This window comes from Triturus cristatus, chromosome 1_2, assembly GCF_964204655.1.
Source record: "Triturus cristatus chromosome 1_2, aTriCri1.1, whole genome shotgun sequence".
Classification (NCBI taxonomy): domain Eukaryota; kingdom Metazoa; phylum Chordata; class Amphibia; order Caudata; family Salamandridae; genus Triturus; species Triturus cristatus.
This window is the reverse complement of record NC_140580.1, coordinates 909,605,026-909,623,064: the sequence shown is the minus strand read 5'-3', so window position 1 is coordinate 909,623,064 and position 18,039 is coordinate 909,605,026. Positions and strand designations below refer to the sequence as shown.

At 45.6% G+C, this 18,039-nt stretch overlaps 1 protein-coding gene across 5 annotated transcripts in view; it reads left to right on the top strand.

Moving 5' to 3' along the window:
- AGRN (agrin) overlaps positions 1-18,039 on the top strand; it is a 726,538-nt gene that overhangs the window by 552,612 nt on the left and 155,887 nt on the right. For all 5 annotated transcript variants that reach the window (XM_085609660.1, XM_085609659.1, XM_085609658.1 and 2 more), the window contains 2 exons: positions 4,239-4,463; positions 15,220-15,426. In XM_085609660.1, coding sequence (XP_085465786.1) covers positions 4,239-4,463; positions 15,220-15,426 — 432 coding nt within the window. The remainder of the gene's footprint in view (positions 1-4,238; positions 4,464-15,219; positions 15,427-18,039) is intronic.

Sequence of the window (18,039 nt, the reverse complement as noted above, 5' to 3'; positions counted from 1 at the left end):
TAAGGGCAGACTTATGATCATTCGAGTTCTGGCGAGAACCCAACTTGTACTGGCTCCTGGTCTTGTAATCAGGTCATAATCCATTGAGCGCAGGTACCCGGCCACACAAAGGCTAGTGTTAGTTGACGGAGTTTGGACCCCTGGTTTAACAAAGTTTGGTCACACTGCAGGAGCTCAAGGTCCTAATGAGAAAAGATGTGATCCAAGCACAGCCAGTGAAGGACCTTGATGGAGGCTCATGGTCTTAAACGTCGTCAGCATCTGCAGACCCATAATCGGACAAGGCATGATCACAGAGTGGCATTAATGTAAATGTGAATAAAGTGCAAGTGCAGTGAATCCCTCTTCAAACCATACGTGTCTTCTGTTGTTATGGCTGGGAGGTTGATGGCGGTGTTGTACAGCTGATGCGGAGGAGGCGAGAAACCGTCCATGGATATATTGACATACTGTCCTGAATTCCAATGGAAATAATTTGTGCTAAATTACCACCAGGCATAGTAAGCTTTGATGTGAAGTCCCTGGAGTTTTCTCATTACATTACTTGAATAAATTGTAAATGGGAATCGAAGGGGAGCCTCTTGCTAGCCGCCCAGCGCCCTCCACCTAATATGTACACAATTCTGTTCAGATTTGTCTCTGACCGCTGACGATAATTGTCCATGGCTTTTAGATGCAGAAAAACAAAAAGAGAAAATCTATTTTTAATGGGCAGCAAGTAGGAGGCTCACAGTGCTCAACAGTGTCCATGTAGAGCATGGGAAGGTGAAATGGGCTTTACTGCACGGAAAGCACTGAGGCTTGTGTTTTAGTAAAAGGACATACGAGGTATTTAGAACATGTGTGCAGTAGAGCTCAACAGTGATGTGATGTAATGAAGTCTGGACTGTGGAACATATCGGAAGGAATGTCACACTTTCCCCTGTCTCTGTCCCAAGTTCTCAGCTTGGTGGTCCCCAAATCTGACCATCTCATACCCGAGGCTCCTGGTGATGCCTCTTAGAAGTTCTCACTTGTAGACATGTCCTCAGAGAAGTACCTAGAGGTGTTTACTTTCAAGTGGAGGTCTTCCTATGTTATGGTCTTTTAGTTTCAGTAAGATTCGGAAGAGCTGTTTGGCTGTAGCGTGGGTGTTTGTGTACACACCTACAGATCGTGGTGGTGCGTTGGAGAGATGATGCTCTAGAGAAGATGATGCGAGTGGATATTCCATGCAAGGTGAAATGCAGCAGTGACCGGATTCATGGTGTGTCATAGGGTGTCTGCAGAGCGGTGGGTGATGTTCAATGTCTTTGTGTCTGGCTCTGGATGTGTAAAGAAGTCGAGGCTTGTGAGTCCTTGGGCGTGAGTTACAGCTCTAGAAGGTCTGGTACATAAGAGTCTTCGTGTATAGCATGGGTGGTGTAAGAGGGCGAAGGCTAGCGACAGTACTAGTTTGTGGGGCTGTACATATGCAGACTGCTCTAAAGAGAGTCCTTGTGCGAGGGGTTAGACTTGTGTAAAGAGCTGGGAAGCGTCTGTCTGTTTGAGACTGTAGCTCTGGATCAACAGCGTGCTGAGTTCTTCTGTATGAAGCCGTGCGTGTAGTGGTACAAGGGCACTGACGTACTTTGTTAATGGCGCGTAGCAACAATGGGGTGACCCTGTCTCCCTCTGAACCTGGGTATCTATACAGAAAGCTACAGTTGATTCTGTCGGGTAAGAACAATTGTTTTAAAGAATCATGAACTGAATCATACATTTAAGATGAAACCGCAATGCAATGACCTGATCAGGTCTTCTGGTTTCACAGTACCAAGAAGCCTTGTAATTCACCAGAGACGCGTGATTCCTTTCAATACTGGCCGACTGAATAATAATCCCCCCCCCCCCTTCTCTTGTACAATTTGTAAATACAATATTTGTCTCACTCATGTATAAATGACACGTATTTCACCTATGTCACTGAGCACTTTTTCATCTTATTTATTGTCACTCTATTGACATTGAATTATTGACCGTACAATGAAAACGCGGTCCCAGTACATGAAAATTTCACCACAAAACCACAATATATACAGAAATTAGAAAACAAACTCAAGACAACCAAGTTATATGTTTAGTGAACAGTGTTGTTTAATCAAACTGAACAACACTATAAAAATATAGGCAGCTATTGCACATAAACAGTAAGTGCCCAGAAAGGAGGAAAGAGGATTGAGGTTAAGTGATTTACGTGGGGATAAAAAGTGTGCATAAAGAGACAGAGTATTGTGCCAAATACATATTCAAAAATTGTTTCAGAACAAGGCCTATCATTCAGCCTATTGATTCAACATAGTGTCCATTTTTTATATATACATAGCCATGTTCCCAAGAGGGTTACCACAGCGAAACAATCACTGTTGGTTATACTGGCAATGAACAAAGTGTCGACGTTTCGACCCCTGAAAGAATGTAGGTTCCTGACTTCCTTACAATGGGGTCCTCTTCAGGACGGTGGTGGGAAGGGGGGGGGGAGGGCACCGTGGACAGCCCTAGACGCAGGTCAATTAAAACAATGGGCGCGTAGGCTCCAAAGGATATTGTAGAGCGAAAATCAGGAATCACAAGAGGTTGAGCCGCAGAGACTCGAACCTGGATACCAAGCTTCGAAGTCGTACGCTCTGGCCGTTAGGCCACATCTTACTGATGCGGCCGCGAGACGCGATATGTGGAGGGGGAGAAGCGGGAGTTGTGCGCGCGCGCGGCCAATGCTTGGAAAAACAAGCATTGAAAATGCAATAGGCCTCGCCTTTGATTAAGTTAAAGCCATTTGCTTTGCTAATGGTATTGTGTAGCAAAGCAAATGGCTTTAACTTAATAAAAGGCGAGACCTATTGCATTTTTAATGCTTGTTTATACCCCAAGGGGGGTACCACAGCGAAACAATCACTGTTGGTTATACTGGAAATGAACAAAGTGTCGACGTTTCGACCCCTGAAAGAATGTAGATTCCTGACTTCCTTACAATGGGGTCTTCTTCAGGACGGTGGTGGAAAGGGGGTAGGGCACTGTGGACCGCCCTAGACACAGGGCAATTAAAGCGATGGGCGTGTAGGCTCCAAAGGATATTGTAGAGCGAAAATCAGGTACTCAGAGAAAGGATACATGTAGTATGTCCCTCAACAGTCCCCGTTTAGATCACAACCAGAGGTCTTGGTTTGATAGCTTAAATTAATTTATCTTATTCCTATGACTCCATTTTAGAACGAGACTGAGCTGTTTAAATGCAGAGTCCCAGGAAAAGGGGATGCCGTGAAATCATCAGGTTGCCAAAGCGGTGCTGATTCGCTACTCGCTCACTGGCTCCATGCGTGTGAAAGGGCAGGACATGCAGGGGGAAAAGAGGGGCGGGGCTTAAACCCTGCTAGTGAAAGCTACCCTAAATCATTCAATCTCGCCAGCGAGACTGCGCATGTCTGCACAGCCTACGCCAGGCGAGACCTAAAAATGGACAAGATGTTGAATCAATGGGCTGAATGAAAGGCCTTGTTCGGAAACCATTTTTGAATATGTATTTGTCTCTTTATGCACACTTTTTATCCCCACGTAAATCACTTAACCTCAATCCTTTTTCCTCCTTTCTGGGCACTTACTGTTTATGTGCAATAGCTGCCTTTATTTTTATAGTGTTGTTCAGTGTGATTAAACAACACTGTTCACTAAACATATAACTTGGTTGTCTTGAGTTTGTTTTCTAATTAGTGTATATATTGTGGGGGTTTTTTGGTGAAATTTTCATGTACTGGGACCACGTTTTCATTGTACTGTTCTTCACCCAGGTCCCAGAGACAGTTGGGTTTACCCTTTCTTGTAACGATTGAATTATTGACAGCCTTCCAAATAAAGTCCATAAAAAATATTTTTTCTCAGCACAGAAGTAAGTATGTTTGAATTTGTTTAAGTTGTAAAAGTTGTCTGTCTTTTATGTTCCAGCTCATTTTTTCAGGTAATGTTGTCACACATTCTTCAATGTATGATTCAGTTCATGATTTTTTGAAGCAATTGTTCTTGCCCGACAGAACCAAATGTAGTTCTTTGTTAATGGGACATTAAAAGTGTAAGAGCCTGGGTTATCCCTTTACATTAGCTTGTACCTGCACAAAGACAGATGCTAGTGACAGCCTTGGTTGTAATACACATACTGGTAGTTGACCATGATCGGCAGGGATATCTTCCCTTCCCTAAACACACTAACTTCCTCTTTCTATTCACAGATCCATGTAAAAGTGCACTCAACGACCTGAACCGAGTGTGTCGGGTGAACCCTCGGACGCGCAGGGCCGACATGCTCTCCCGGCCAGAGAACTGCCCACAGCGGAAGGACCCAGTGTGCGGGGACAACGGACAGACTTACGACAATGACTGCAAGATGTCACGGTCTGCGGCAATCCAGGGCATTGAGATCCAGAAAGTGCGGTCCGGGCAATGCCAGGTTCAAGGTAGGTGAAAGGTCTCTACGACCACCTAAAATCTTGGTGAGCGGCATTCATGCAAAGCACCTGATTCAGTCATACTCAGTTTGTCTCTTTCTCTCTTAGTGTTTTTACACAAAGTGTCAGGTTGGTCATTGGAGGCACAAGAGATGGAGGATGAAAAAAATGAACAGACATACTCTTAACATAGTTGACAACTGGTGGCACAGCATTACATAGCCATTTGACCCAGTGGTTGCAAAAAAGTCATTTCCAAGTGTGCAAATATGTGATGTGTAGTGATACCATTACATTTCTATACTGAGCCTTGAGAGCTCCAGCACTGAGCTCTGTGTATCTTTTGGAAAACACCACAGGTTTCGAGACGAGGCGAAACGGAAGAGAAGTCTTTAAGTTTCTGCTACATTAGGCCGGTGAGTGATAAATCCTGAAGCAGCTGAATAGCAGGGTAATATGTATTTCTGGAGAAAAGCGTTAGGAGACCTGTTACTAAATAACCATTTCCACTAACAAGTTTTCAAAATCAATGGCATTCCCTGGATGTCAGATCTATTCTGGTCAATGGTCTTCATGTAAAAAGAAATCCCTGCAATCTAAATTTTCCAGACGCCCATAGACCTGGTTTCCCTTATATGTGGGCAATCCCCATTGCCATCTTCCTTTTCTCGCCTCCTCTCTTCATTCCTTCTTCTCCTCTCTTCATTCCTTCTCCTCCTCTCTTCATGCCTTCTCCTCTTATACTCAAATCGTGTCCCCCATTTCCTGTGTTTTATCTTCAAACATTTCAAGGAAAAAGGTGTTGGCAAGTCACCCAAATAAGGTTCCACCAGCTTGGGGTTGTCAGGCTGGCATTCTCCATCTTAGTTTCTCTCTTGATGGAGGTGAAAAGGAACGACAGCTTGCTGGTACCTTATCAAACCTTTGAAGGATTGGACGTCTCCAGGTCACCAGCCAGAGAGAGTTTTATCCATCCGAACAGCCTGCCGGGTTGGTATGCTGGTCCAGTAGAGAAGTGTATCTAAACTCAAAGTGAAATTCTTTCTTTAGGTAATGACTGCAGTTCACGCTGTTTACCTATGTTGAGAATATCAATTATTGTGTTTTTGTTCCACGGGTTTGCCCACTAGAACACTTAGAAGATATTGTCTCCCACACCCAGCACAGGTCATATGTGCCTAAAAAATGCTGTTCTTTTTTCCCAACAGAACTCAAAGCGATCACAGCCATGCAGAGAACACTTCACGCTGCACTCGGTACTGGCAAACAACACAACACAACACAGCACAGCTATACCGTATAGTTGGGCGTCAACTTGTTCGCCACAACACTTTCCTTTGAACATGGTTAATTCATCATATTAGACAAAACAACGTAGGCCGATCCACCATGGTAAAGATATACTCCTTAGGTTGACATCCATATATCTACCACAACATTATACCGTTCTGTCACCATTTACCACTATGCAACAGTACCTGTCTAAATAGAATTCAGAATACCCACCCCCCTCAGTCCAGCTCAGCCACCAGGTTGATTCCAGGACCCATGGCAGTGTACAGTAACTCCTGATAATGCACATATTCGGTTCTGGTGGACAATGATAAAAAGCAAATACAACAGCATGTGACCATCAGGACAGAAACCCGAATAAACCCAACCAGCTTATAACACATCTCACTATCCAAAGCCAATATCCTCGCACTGCCTACTACTTCCTACAACACTTAAAGAGACACCAGTCTGTGATACAATACTTGTAAACTGGACGAGAATGTACTGAAGTGAATGGTACTGCCAGAATATGTGCCATATAAATATGAATACATTATCACAAGATAACTAACACTTAACGAAGCACCACACTAAACAAATAAGTAACGTAAACATAAATCTGAATTCACTTCCAGCGTTGTGTTGGGAAATTATGACCAGTATAATTGGAAGGACTGGAGGCCTTAACAATGGAGGGTGTTGCGACAAGAAGGCATAAGGTCCTGTAAAGGGTAGAATTGGTCTACAAAAGATTGGGATCCCGTGAAAGTGGGGTGCTTGGATAGGAAGACCCTCATTGTCCTGTAATGTTGACAATTGGGATACGAGGGCCTGAATTTCTTTTCGATGCCCGGTGATGGGGTAGCCACAGCTGAGGTCCTGCAAATGGTGGAGTTGTGATCGGAATGGCTGAGATCCTGTGAATGGGGAGCCATTTCCTGGAACACCCTCCGTGCTGGACGGCCAGTTTCCCAGACCAGGGTGGTTTGGTGCCATAGTTATCAAGCGGAGATTCAGCGGATGTAGTTACCCCGACAGAGTTCATTGTAATCGTACTGCGTTGAAGTTTCTTCTTTTTAATTTGCAGGATTTCTCTCCTGCTCTTCTGTGCCCCTCCCCTTCACTCCCCTGTTCTCAGGTTTGATGCCCTGAAAGCAGTTTCGTCAGTGATGTATTCAGCTCTATGGAAACCGCAAGAACTTGGTGGATGCTTTAACAAGACCCTATAATTAGCCGTAAATTTCCCTGATCCAGGTCTGTGAAATTTCACAGGCAGCTACAGCAATATGCAATTTGGGCGTCTTATTGCACTTTTTTTTCTCAAGTGCTTATATGTCAGGATTGCTTATGCGCACGTGGACACCTACAGACAATGCCACCCCCACATGTACGAATATGCAGCCACACAACCACACCACCACCAGACACTCCCCCACACAAACTAAAACTCACCCCAATACACTCACTCAAATACAGGTAAACACATCACTGGTTCTGATCTCGGTGAGAACGTTTGAGAGAAGAGTCTCCAGGACAAAAGCTGGCTGCATGGATCCTGCCTGTAGATTGCCGTTGTCTCGGGAATGCGGTGTGGTCATGCAGTTTGAAGGGGGTGGTTGGGATGTCTTGTAGAAAGCAGGTGTATCAAGGATGCGAATGAGCAACGCTGGAAGCTTCTTACGTGTACAGAACCTGCCATGGTGTGTCTCTTATGCCTCAGGGGCTGCTCATCAAAAACCCCTTCACCTGTGGCGAACTTTTTCAAAACTGTAAATAAAGGGAAAAATCAATGAAATATTATTTTATTCCGTGGCTACAGCGTGCATAATGCAATGCAAAATCGGCCCCAAAATATACTCATTCACACTATGGAAACTATCCTCCAAATTGTCATTGAGTACTGGAAGCCTGGCATGGCACCGACAGCTGGACATGGCGCCGCACAGTGGACACTGCAAGCAGGAGTGCTGGGTGCAGGGCGAACTCTGCGGACATAGGCGGCCATTTTGAGAAGTACTTCAAAATATTGCAATCGGTGGAGGGCACAAAAAGGTTCGTGAGCCCCACTTCAGATATTTGTCCTTCATGTCTCAAGGTCATGAATAGTTTGGTGACGTCATAAATGAAGAGAAACACCCTTGATATCCAAATCACCTGAAAGGCTTGTGGGTTGTGTGCAAGCTAAAGGCCATGTCCTTCAGCCAGTTAGTTGTGCGCCTTTATTGGATTGGGTGGTTTGTGTCCCTCCCCTCCATTTTTCGGTCTCGTCTGCAGACAGTTTTAACTATCTGTTGGGCAGACCTTTGTTACCAGTATTCGTATAGTGGACTTTCGGTCAACCTCATGCTCATTATTACATTGCTTTGTTGTTTTTTGCAGTTGTCTTCTCTTGATTCAATGACTTTCCGTCTTATTCTTGTATTAGTTCCTCCGAGTGGTATTTTGGTCTTAGTGTTTTGTTTGCCTGACTTATATCCTCCCAATGCTTACCCTGCTGGCAATCAAGGGAGTACCTTTCACTCCATGAGAGCGCATGAGTTTTCTTGCTTTCTCACCCGTGTGCAGATTTCTCCTTCCCCTCTGTCTCTGCATATTGCTTTTACCCCCCTCTCCTCCAGCTTGTCTGTTGCTTCCCCCGCCCCTCCCCATGTGAATTAAAAAAATATATATATATTCCCCGCCCCTAATAAACTGTTGCTCCCCCACACCTCTCTTCTTGGCACACGCTTCCTCTACCCCTCTGTCACTTCATTATGTTTTTAGGTCTCGGCTAGCGTAGGCTGCGCAGACATGCGCAGTCTCGCCGGCGAGATGTTATGTTTTTGGGTAGCTTTCACTAGTGGGGTTTAAGCCCCGCCCCTCTTTTCCATTGGCTGGCGTCACCGTTTATGCTAAATGGTGGCCAACCATTGGAAAAGAGCTTTCAGTGACGTACACTTTTCTCTTTTAGAGCCATCCCAGTTGGACTGGCTCGTCTGACTTCCTGCTGGCGTAAAAGGTTTCTTATCTTCTTTATGGGGCCAAACACATGGCCCCATAAAGACAAGAAACCTTTTAGCAGGCGAGGCCGTCCAAGTGGGACGGCAGAAAAAGGCGACGAAAACGTCATGGCGAGCGCTTGTTATTTTCTTACTGTCACGCGCTATGTCACTGTAATCCGTGATTTATCTGCAGGGAGTCCTTCTATGCCACGCAAAAACACCTTCATGGTTTTTTGTGCCACAGCAGTTGTTCCTAAACATCTCTAGCTTCCTTGCATGGAGACAGTACAAGCAATTTCCGGGCGTGTAAGATCTGCAGAGCCGTGTTTTTTTGTCTCGCAGTTTTATATATCTCGAATTCAACCTGCAGGTATCAGGGCTTTTTACAGGACCACCAGCTGTTCCAGACGGGCACATCTATGTTTTGTTAGGTGCGGGGAGATGAAGTGATTTGCCCAGAATCACAAGAGGTTGAGCCGCAGAGACTCGAACCTGGTTACCCAGCTTCGAGGTCATATGCTCTAACCGTTAGGCCACATCTTAATGAGTCCAGCCTGCAGGGACAGGGGCCCCTGTACTTACACTCCAGAGTGTGTCACTCCTGGGCGTGTCACTCTTAAGTTTGTCAGTCCTGTGTGTCTTTCCTGAGGTTATCACTCCTGCATGTATCACTACTGGGTGTGTCATTACTGATGGTCTCACTCCTGAGTGTGTCACTGGGGCGTGGGGGAGAGCAAACAACCCTGTACTGGTCACCGTGTTCTATTTGTATGCTGTTGCTTGTTCTAACTTATAAGCACCGGCTGCACAAATGATGGGCATTTATATTAAAATGCTTTATCTACTAATGCATGGCTTGAACATAGAAATGGGTTGGTATAATTTTAACAAACTCGTAAAAAGATAGCCATCGCTGCAACATGCGCATTCTTCGCATCCATCTTTGAATAGGTTTGTGAAAACAGCACAAATTTGTTTAAAGATGGCCACTACAGATGCATACAATTCCACAGCTGCTGTCTTTAAATGTTTGTGAAAATAGTACAAATGCATTTAACGATGGCTGCAACGGGTGCGCACTTTCTATAGCAGCCACCTTTGAATACATTGTAATATTTTAACAAATTCATTCCGTGATGACCCCCATGGATGCATGTACATTCCCAGCAGCTCTCTACCCCAAAAAAGAACTGAGACCTATTGACTTGACCAGTGCTCAATCTTCTTTCCTGCCCAATGCCACACGTGCCCTGAGGGCATGGCTGTAAGCTGTAGCCAATAGGTACTTAGGGCAAAGGTCCAGCTTTATTATGACACAACCAGATGTTCACTAATACAAATTTTGCCAAAAAGAGATTATTATTATTATTTATGTAGACTTCAAATTAATACATTTAAAAATAAATAAAAAACTAGTCTTAACAAAAGACAGTTGAAAGGATGTTCTGGCTTAAAATCAAAACTTAGCACGCACTGGCAAAGATAACAAGTCTGGTTTGAATTGGCTAATTTATGCAGTGTTAGCACATCAGAGCGAGAAACCGAGAAGGGAGCCAGCTGGAGCAGACATAAAGTTATCCAGTTCTTAATTAGTCCCGCCAACAGTTGAATGCAAGCCCTCAACTCGAGGTGGAAGGATGCACCAAAATAGCCTCGTGTGCGTGAGGAATCCTCCACTGCCCATAGTTAAGATGTGATCGACAAAGTCTCAAGCCTCTGGCTGTTGGACACTTCAATGAAAGTTTAGGGCCTCAACGTGGTCAGTTGTCACTAGTGTCGAGGGGTCCACCCAACTGTGGCTCTGCAAAGTACACTCATTTCCAAACTTGACTCTCGGTGTAGAAAGTAAAGCAGTTACGTGATTCTCCAGGGGGTAGTGTTGGGGGCAAGAGCTCAGAACTCAGCAGTCAACCAACATACGCAATACTGTAATGTCCAGTCCAGTGCGTTGCATTTATGTAAAAATAAGCACTTTAATCACACAGCAGAACTAAATACTTCACAGTGTAATGGAAATTATATACAGGGTTTCAAATTATGTAGTGTTAAACCGTAAAGCATTACACAACATCTTCTTTCCAGTATCCTCCCATTATCTCATATTCTTCTGCTAGGGTGGAGATGCTGCATCTAAAGTCACCAACATGCTACGGACTTATGCAGGATTAAGTACTGGTGCAGTTGCCTCAGATACTCATGAGTAAATATGCAACTTAATTTCTCTTTAACCCCTTCTGGAAAACGTGTTGGCATGCTCAATCAACTTGTCTGCACATATTCTTTGTCTCCTCTCCTCATTGCAGGCTAAGACCTGCATTTTACCTGCCGTGCTGGTTATTGTAGGGGATAGGGCTGTGCTGTGGATTCAGTCCGTGCTCCTACCCTCAAGGCAGCGACTCATCTCTTGTGGGGGGCATTGCCGCCCGCCTCGTGCAGAAAGTAGTTTGTGACGGTGAACCGCATCTGCATGGTAGTACTCGACCTCCCTGGTGGCGGCCATCCAGGCCTGCTGCAGATGGCTGTTCTGGTGTGGCAGCTGCAGTCTCCCTGGTGAATCCCTCACATGGTGTCTTTCTGGCAGTTGTTGCTTTTGGGTCTATCAGGACTTCCTGTTTCAGAGGAAACACAGCTTTTGCTTACTGTGTCGGCAGTAGCAACACCAATCTCTTACGCTCATGGCAAACTGCTGGGTGACATTGGGATACTTGTTCTTGAATAGTTTTATGCAGCTAACAAGGACACCGCACAGCTCAACTGAGGGAACTCTCCATTGACATGATATACTCCTGTCTTTGCTCACTGGGCAAGTCTGTTTCCTCTGAGTACTCCTCACACAATTGAAATTCTAGTCTTCTTCTGGACAGTCCTCCTCCTAGAAGGCCAGGTACACTCCTCTATCTCAGCAGGCAGCCTTTTAGGCAGTTCAGACACACCCTCAATTCCTCAGCAGGAAGTGCAGACTTCAGGTGATGTCCCCTGACCTCTGGGAGACGAGCTGTCAGGCAGACACCTGCTCTAGTCGCATAGGAGCTCTTCAGATAATCTGTGCAGTACTCGCTTGTTGGGCCAAGAAGAACTTAGGTCTGGGACAAAGTGGAGTGGTTAATATTCCACTTTTATATGCATTTTCTGCAGGGGGTGTGGATTGATTGTCTACGGTTCTAGAACTGGTTTGGTTTGGTTCTCTTTCAAATATCAATAACAAGCAGCTCCCCAGACACAGCCTTTGTACAAAGTGATAACTCTCACAGCTGGTATCGGTGGGCTGTTTTCAGGCTGGAGTATCCAAAACATGGACACATTAAAGTGTTAGATCTCTGCACCTGGCTGCCATCATCCTTCCACACACAGTAATCGGATACAGGTAAAAGAACAGGCCCAGCCTCGAAACTTCCCCACCTTAAAAAAAAAAAAAAAACTGCAGCCCCACCGTTAGTCCCACATTCACCTCTACCAACTGCCAAATGTTAGTGCCCAGGAAAAACTCATCAGCTGCCTTGGCTAACAAGGTCTTCATTGATTTTCCGAATGTCGCCCTGTCCTCTTCCTTCGTCGCAGTATCTGGGCCTGGCCTCCAGCTACAGAAACTAAGACAATACACTTCCACTGTCTGGAAGAAGCTGCCCTCATCCTTCATTTTGTGTCATGCTAAAACCAGGAGCATCCTGAAATGATCCCACTGCAGCCTGTAATCCGACTCACACAACACACAGAGGGCTTCCACCATACACGTGCTACACACTCACTGCGCGTACACCCACTTGACACGCTCATCGGAAGCCAATACAAGGTTCCGGTATTCACACAACTGCAGAACTTTACACGATAGGAGCTAGTAGGCGCGTCTTCCCTTAACAGAGAAAAGGGTCTGGTCTTACCAGAGATTCAAAGAAAATGGTTCACTGCTCTATGTGACACTCCCAGGGCACGAACAGTAGTCCAGGGTGCACTATGAGGGCACACTTGGCGCCCCTCCAGATCACAGAACAGGTTCTGGACCTCACATTAACCAGGACAAGCGTTGTGCGTACAGTACATAAGTGTGATGCCAGGGCCAAGATAAATCAAAATACCAGTTTCACATGCACTTGGGGCAGGGAATGCACCCTGCACGCATACCCTGCAGGGGCCATGTTCATTCTAACAGGGGAACACCCAGAGCACACTTCTTCATCTGTTGTTGGCAGTAGGACTACTCGGCAGCTTTGAAACCCTGATCTAAAACACTCTTGGATTCTCCAGTTCTGATAAGCTGTACAATCATAATACACCATCACGTACTGTTCAGGACTTTACACGTGATGTTATAGATCAATGTACAAATGTCGTATCGAAGACGAACTACCGTCCCATATCACATGGCCATTGAGCTAATCAAGGGACATCACCGTAGCCAAAAATGTTGCTTTTTTCTGCTCATCTTTGCCTACAGTGTATGTACACCTTTGTCTTTATTTATAAGTGGTGAGGTCCCCTGTCACTTAACGGGGGTAGTGCAACTGTGACTATATAAGGAGATGTACTACCTGTGATTGTAACTGCAGCAATTTTTCGCCTATAAATTATCAACTTGAACATGCACTTTCTGATAGTTACTCTACTTGTACAGCTTTTAAACTTTTTAATTTAAGTACTGCCATCATTTATGATGTCACCTGGTGAGCTATGCGCGGTACCACTTATTTCATCAATTATGTCATAGATGATGTTCTCTCTGATGTCGTGTGTGGTCTTAAGGGCTATGCCGGAGAATTTATGGTTGTGCAGCTAAAAGCAGCTGCTGAATTCCTGGGGTTTGTGATTTCTTTTTTTGTAGGTTTGTTTCTTAACCGTAACGAGTTTGTATGTGTGTTGGGGTCTGGTAGTCAGTAGTGTTTTAAAATACAATTGTACATATACTGAGGCAGTTGAGATTAATCACAAAAGGAAATTGTAAATTACGCATCAATGTGCTTGTATCAGTTGGAAGAAAAAATAAGAAAAAACAGCCAGTACAGTGGTATCCTTGTATGGTTGTCTTGCCTCATTTCATCAGACATTACGTTATATTATTTTTTATATGGAAAATGTAAGTATGACCTGGCTCCAGGGTGTAGCATAGTATCGCGCTTTGCAACAGAGTTACGCACATAGGGGCCACTGACATACAATGGAGTCAGTGAACTAAGAAACCTAAACCATCAGGGCTACAGAGGGTTAGCAGCCCATGGAACACATCATGGTGGTTGTTTCATGTACCGCCATTACATCTCAGTGACGACTTAACTACCTGCCATTACAGAGCATTCAATTATTCAAGATAATAATTAAAATAATGTATTAAAACACAACGGACTTAATAGGGCTGGGATGTACCACTAAGTTAATTAAATTATCTTAAAGGGGGGGGGGGTATATTTCTAAAATGAATGCAACAATAAAAAGGAAACTGGGTTAATGAATGCAATTCATACATTGAAACAGAGTGTAGGTTAATTATTAAACGTAATAAATTATTAAAGTAAAAATCAAATGTTTGAAAAAGATCAATGCAGTGGTATTCAATGTAATGGTTGAAATCTGTATAAATATTCAAAAACGATGTAGTGCCGGCTATGTCGTGGTTATCAATAAGTTGGTGGGTGATGTAGTAACATGCAACCACTTTTGTAAGTTAGGGATGATGGTAACGGGCCTGGTGGGTTGGGGTTGGAATGTTAACTGGTCAAGCAGTCAGTTTGTTGGGAATTGGCGAGAGAAGAAAAGTGGGGCTGGGGTTGTAGGCAAAGTTCCTAGCAGGGCACAGGAGAGGTGGGATTCACCAGACAGGAATGCCCGTCAGTGTATTCTAGATTGATGAAGGAAATGGAACAGTGCTAATTGTGCAGTACGGTCATTCCATGGTTTGGGCACCTATCATTAAATGCCTTTTTCCAACTCCTTGTGTTTGTTTGCTGTCTGGTTTTGGCTCAGATTGCTGTTCAACAACTACACGCATTTAGTTGTTGTAGTCTTTCCTAGTTAGCCGGCTGGAACTACTCCTTAGTAGTAATTGTTTAACTAAGTTTCCATCTCCTTGATGCAGACATTGCATATGCTCCCAAATATAGATCTATTTAAGCGTATTTACGCATTTACTTAAAAACGCTGAGATATAAACCCATGCATTTTCCGTTATGTTACCTGCTTCCGAAAGCTATTCATTTTGTTCAGTGTATTAATGAATTATTGAGACTGCCCTTCCGGGATATGAACAAGAACCCCGGAGTTTACAACCTCGCCTCCTTCTTGGTCCATATGTACTAACTCATTTTCCTCAGACACAGAATGGGTAGAACCCTTCGATACATCAGACCTCTTGTGCCTTGCACACGTTGGTAGTATTACTGGTCTGGTTTTTAGGGCTAGTATGTGTAGTGCATTGAAGACTGGGTGTTTGATAAGCCTGCACACTGGGGTTCAGAGATGGTGGCGGGCAGCAGTCACTATTTACTCTTTGTCACCTGACTTTCTTTTTTTTTTCCTCTTAGATAAGTGCAAGGAAGAATGTAAATTCAACGCTGTGTGCCTTAACCGCCGGGGCAGTGCCCGCTGCTCCTGCGACCGTGTGGTCTGCGATGGTGCCTACAGGCCTGTGTGTGGACGGGACAGCCGCACCTACAGCAACGACTGTGAGCGACAGAAAGCCGAGTGCCACCAGAGGAGCGCCATACCGGTTAAGCATGAGGGGCCATGTGGTAAGCGGCAGCAAGCTGCCCTGAGTAGTGGCCGCCGGCTGTGTATTTCCTTCCTATGGGGCTATCCTGTTGTGCAGCGAGGATGTGGCGAGCACCGTTACCATACAGCGCACTTTGGAGAAACATTGCAATGTCTGTGTCCTCTGCTTAGCCGATCTGTGACTAATAATATGTCCATTATTATGTTCAGCATGTACCCCATTGTTATGCTATGGAGTCTTTTTCCGATCTGCTGTGCACATGTTGTCGATTTTCCTGTAGTCCAATTCCCCCCGTCCTTGTTGTCCCACCCTGTGTCTGTCCGCAGTGTTTGTCTCCCAGCTTGCTTTGCTTTCCTGTTTTAAAGGGGGATTATATTGTCTCTTCTTGGGGGTATAATGGGTGGAACAGGGTTTTTCTGTTGGAATATTAATAGAATGTCTGTCACTTTAAACATAGTGCATCCTCCTATGTTATCATTCTCCTGCCCATGCTACCGTCAAACATCAGAGGTGGACGTCATCAATGTGCCTATGGGGTAGTGCCAGATTTCAGCCTTCATCCCACATTTTTCATGCCTAGTTTTGGAACAGCTGCCATTCGCATGGTTCTAGACAGTTTGTGATTTTAACTGATTATGTTTCTAAGTCTGGATAAAAGTAACGCTGTTTTGGAGCCTGAGGTAATTTACCGCCCCTTTACCCCATCTCCAGCTGTGGCCAGTTGGTTGCGGCCTCATTCCCTCCTGCGCTGTGGGCCAGTGAGTATGTACGGCTGTATCCTACCTGGAAGATTGATTGGCAGTCTTGATTTTCCAGATTGGACCTCCTGGAGATCCACGTCTGCCCGTGTGCTACTTGGAGCACCTAAGTTTGCCATTCCTGTTCCACATGAGCCCATGATTCCTGGAGGCCCCTTCCCGAGCCACACGGTTGCCCCATGAGTTTCCAAATATTGTTATGTTATGTTACTCCCAGGAGTGTCCCGGTGCTGACCACGGGACCCGTAACACAAGCCAAAGACTAGCTGAAAAAGAAGGCCCTAGAATATTGTCTATTGAAAACCTATAGATGCTTGCCTGCACAACCTCCTGCTGTACTGTCAGCACCAAAGTTTTGGCAGTCGATCCAGACCCATGTGGATGTGTACCGCTAGATGTTTACACCAAATGTCTACCGCTGTTCCTCCACCCTTTCCCACTGGGGTCCCCTTGCGGATTGCCATACATATACCGTTTCACTGTGGGCGGGCCCCAGAGGTTGCGAGATATCATTACCTATGGTTTAGCCTTCAGGCTTTGCCACATTTCCCCCTTGTGTCCTGGTGACTCCTGCATATGTAGTAATATTCCCCTCATCAGCTGTGGGGCCTTTTGGTTTTTGCTACTCCTGTGTCTCGCGGTGCACCACTGGATATTTGCAGTCATTGCTCCTGTGCCACTGTTGGTCCTGGGTTTTTGTTTTAGAACCCTCCCTCAATCCAATGCGAGTCAATGGGGATGTTACCTTCCCGCCATATTTCTCTTCCGATTCCCCTCCTAGGCGCTCCATAATGTTGGCAAGTATCCCTTAAATATATTTTGGTTCGTGGCCCTGCCTTTTGAGACTCCTCCTGAACGTCATGAAGCCGTCCCGCAAGCGCGGTGACGTTGTACGCAGTGTTGCTCTCCCCTGCTCCTTGTTTCTCGTTCTTGTCTCTGTATTTCTTTTGCAGCCATAGCCCTGTGGAGAAAGGAGGGACGGTGGCCGAGCCCTTCCCCAGGCCCGTCAACGACGTCATCCTTTCGAGGTCTGGTGTCTGCGCCCTGCCGCCCCTCCCAGTTTGTGTTTTCTTTACTTCGCAAGTGTTATGAAGCCACGGCCTGCAGTGACTGCGCACGCGCCTGCAAACGCACATTCTTCCCTTTGAGTCTCGCTCCCCAATTGCCATATCTACGTCATGCAGGCTGCCTCCCCTGCCCGAGGCCCCCTCCGTGCATTGTGCTGGGGTACAATATGCTTCCTGAAATGTGTGCTCAGCCTGCTCAAAGGCTCAATGCCATTACCCTGCAAGATGGCCGCTTTTCACCCTCCCCTGCCAGAGCAACAACGGACTCCCTGCTTGGTGGACTTGTGAAGTTTGTTTCAACTGATCTCCCTGCTTTGGTGGCCCCTCTCTGTGGTGTATTACCTGCCTGCAGGAGAGTGGTGCTGCCCAGCCCGGTCTCCTGCAGGCTGTGCCTGACCCGGAAGAGTTTCCATGTACCGCACCAAGGCTCTACCCACTGCCTGTCTTGCTTCTCCTGCAGCTCTGCCTCGTCAGGAAGTCCTGCCCTGCATTGCCAACTTGCCCGCTTGGAGACTGAACTCCCAGGCTGACCTGCCCTGCTCTGCTCTGTTTGTGCATACATGCCAGCCGGCCCGATTCAGCCGGGAGACTCCTGACTTATGAAGCAAAAACATCGCTTTATTGTAGCTGTCTCCCCCTGAAACTGCCTGTGCTTCAATAGAAACCAATGGGAAAAAGTCATTTCCCTGATTCTTTTCAAAATCTCCCACTTTCCTCTTCTAAAATGTTGGCATGTATGTGTGTGCCTGCCTACTCCGTGTCTCTTTACCCTGCTTGGTAGGCCTGCCTTCATAGTGTTGTAACCCT